Source organism: Sapajus apella, unplaced genomic scaffold (genome assembly GCF_009761245.1).
Source record: "Sapajus apella isolate SASKATOON/1434 unplaced genomic scaffold, GSC_monkey_1.0 scaffold6484, whole genome shotgun sequence".
Lineage (NCBI taxonomy): Eukaryota > Metazoa > Chordata > Mammalia > Primates > Cebidae > Sapajus > Sapajus apella.
This window is the reverse complement of record NW_022443408.1, coordinates 1,341-3,779: the sequence shown is the minus strand read 5'-3', so window position 1 is coordinate 3,779 and position 2,439 is coordinate 1,341. Positions and strand designations below refer to the sequence as shown.

Here is a 2,439-nt window from a genome sequence, read left to right as displayed (position 1 = left end):
ACCTGAGAAGTCATCACTGTCATCTGAGCCCCATGTCCACCTCTCTGATGATTTGGCTCCTGAGCCAGCAAGACAGCTGACTCCCAGGGAGAAACGTTCTCTGAGTAGCAGGAGACCTGCTGCGGTGGGGGCTGGGCTCCAGAACGTGGGAAATACTTGCTACGTGAATGCTTCCCTGCAGTGCCTGACATACACACCACCCCTTGCCAAGTACATGCTGTCTGGGGAGCACTCTCAAACTTGCCATCGCCAGAAGTGCTGTATGCTGTGCACTATGCAAGCTCACATGACGCAGGCCCTCCACCGTCCTGGCCACGTCATCCAGCCATCACAGGCATTGGCTGCTGGCTTCCATAGACGCAGGCAGGAAGATGCCCATGAATTTCTCATGTTCACTCTAAATGCCATGAAAAAGACAAGCCTTCCCGGCCACAAGCAGCTAGATCATCACTCTGAGGACACCACCCTCATCCACCAAATTTTTGGAGGCTACTGGAGATCTCAAATACAGTGTCTCCACTGCCATGGTATTTCAGACACCTTTGACCCTTACCTGGACATCGCCCTGGATATCCAGGCAGCCCAGAGTGTAAAGCAAGCTTTGGAACATCTGGTGAAGCCTGAAGAACTCAATGGAGAGAATGCCTATCATTGTGGTATTTGTCTCCAGAAGGTGCCGGCCTCCAAGACGTTAACTTTACACACTTCCCCCAAGGTCCTTATTCTTGTATTGAAGAGATTCTCCCATGTCACAGGCCACAAACTGGCCAAGAATGTACCATATCCTGCGTGCCTTGACATGCAGCCATACATGTCTCAGCAGAACTCAGGACCTCTTCTCTATGTTCTTTATGCTGTGCTGGTCCACACTGGGTGGAGTTGCCACAATGGACATTACTTCTCTTATGTCAAAGCAGGAGCTGGGGATGATCAGTGGTATAAAATGGATGATGCCGAGGTCACTGCCTGTAGCATGACTTCTGCCCTGAATCAACAGGCCTATGTCCTATTTTACATCCAGAAGACTGAATTGGAAAGAGACGGTGAGACTGTGTCCATAGGCAGGGAACCAAGAGCCCTTGGTGCTGAAGACACACACAGTGGAGCAACCCAAGGAGAGCTCAAGAGAGACCCCTGCCTCCAGGTCTCTGACTTGAAAGATCACTTGGAGGAAAGAGCCACTGACGAAAGCACCTTAGACCACTGGAAATTCCTCCAAGAACAAAACAAAACCAAGCCAGAGTTCAACATCAGAAACGTCGAATCGACACTGCCTCCCAATGCACTTGTGATTCATCAGTCGAAATGCAAGAGTGGGATGAAAAACCATCATCCTGAACAGCAAAGCTCTCTGCTGAACAACTCCGGGAACCTGACGGATCACGAGTCCATGCACACTGGCACACTCGCTTGTCTGAAAGGGAGGGCCAGGAGATCCAAAGGGAAGAACAAGCACAGCAAGAGGGCTCTACTTGTGTGCCAGTGATCTCAGTGGGGATGCCGACCCACATGCAGGCCTGCGTGCACACACACACAAGCATATACGGTCAGTCCTACATCAAGGGACAAGGAGCCAAGGTTTCTATCTATGCAAGAGAGAAAACTGGAGAGTGATGCCTGCATTTCAGGATGAGCCCACATACGGGAAAGATCGAGTGTTGGAGTCAGGACGCTTCTGAACCTGTGGAGGTACTGTCTGCGTTCACAGTAGATGACATTAGTGTGAATTTCTGAATATTCCATATTGAGGTTTGCATGTGAGGAAAATAGTATTTACTATTTTGTTGCGGGGTGTGTTTCATTAGTCAATTGTTGGTAGGCACAAGAAGCTGACATTTTGCTAAGGTCAAACATCCGTGGAGCATTCTCCCGACGCTGAATAGTGGAAACAGGAATGCATTTGGAAGAAGGGTGTTCTTCCCTTTTACCCCGACTTGGTGTTTTTTACATTGCATTTTCAATGGACCTGAGGCACCCTAGGACTGGTGGCCTTGGCAGAACCCACATAATGCTGGGAACACACAGACAGACAGAGGGTGCCTATTGATGGTGTCAATTTCACATGAATTGAAATGGGAACTTCTCCCACTGCTATGTAAGTCATTTGGAAGTAAGGAGTGTGTGTGTATTAAACTAAAATAAACTGAGAAATCCCCCAAATAAATCGCATTTGGTGTGTAAAACATGGCATCAGGAAAGACCCTGGGTTAAGCGTCCAGCTGTGAAAGCTGCATCTTTGAAGCTCGATCTCTGCCTTGCAAGGAGACTTGTTGATCTGTGGTAGTGTTTCAGTCCAAACTATTTTGGAGAATGGCCCTTTTGTCCTGTGTTTCTGCGGATTACATTTCATGGCAAATCTGCGGTTCATAGAAATTCATCCAAATAGCACAAAGCCAACAGGTGCTTTGACTGGGAATCATCACAGATCAACACCTCGTT

General features: G+C 48.4%; 1 protein-coding gene across 1 annotated transcript; it reads left to right on the top strand.

Annotated features, from left to right (window-relative positions):
- Positions 1-4: 4 nt before the first annotated feature.
- Positions 5-1,486, top strand: LOC116548044 (ubiquitin carboxyl-terminal hydrolase 17-like protein 17; the record flags this gene model as incomplete). The annotated part of the gene is made up of 1 exon (XM_032273729.1): positions 5-1,486. A coding segment is annotated over one exon (1,482 nt), but the record flags the coding sequence as incomplete, so codon positions are not given.
- Positions 1,487-2,439: the final 953 nt, after the last annotated feature.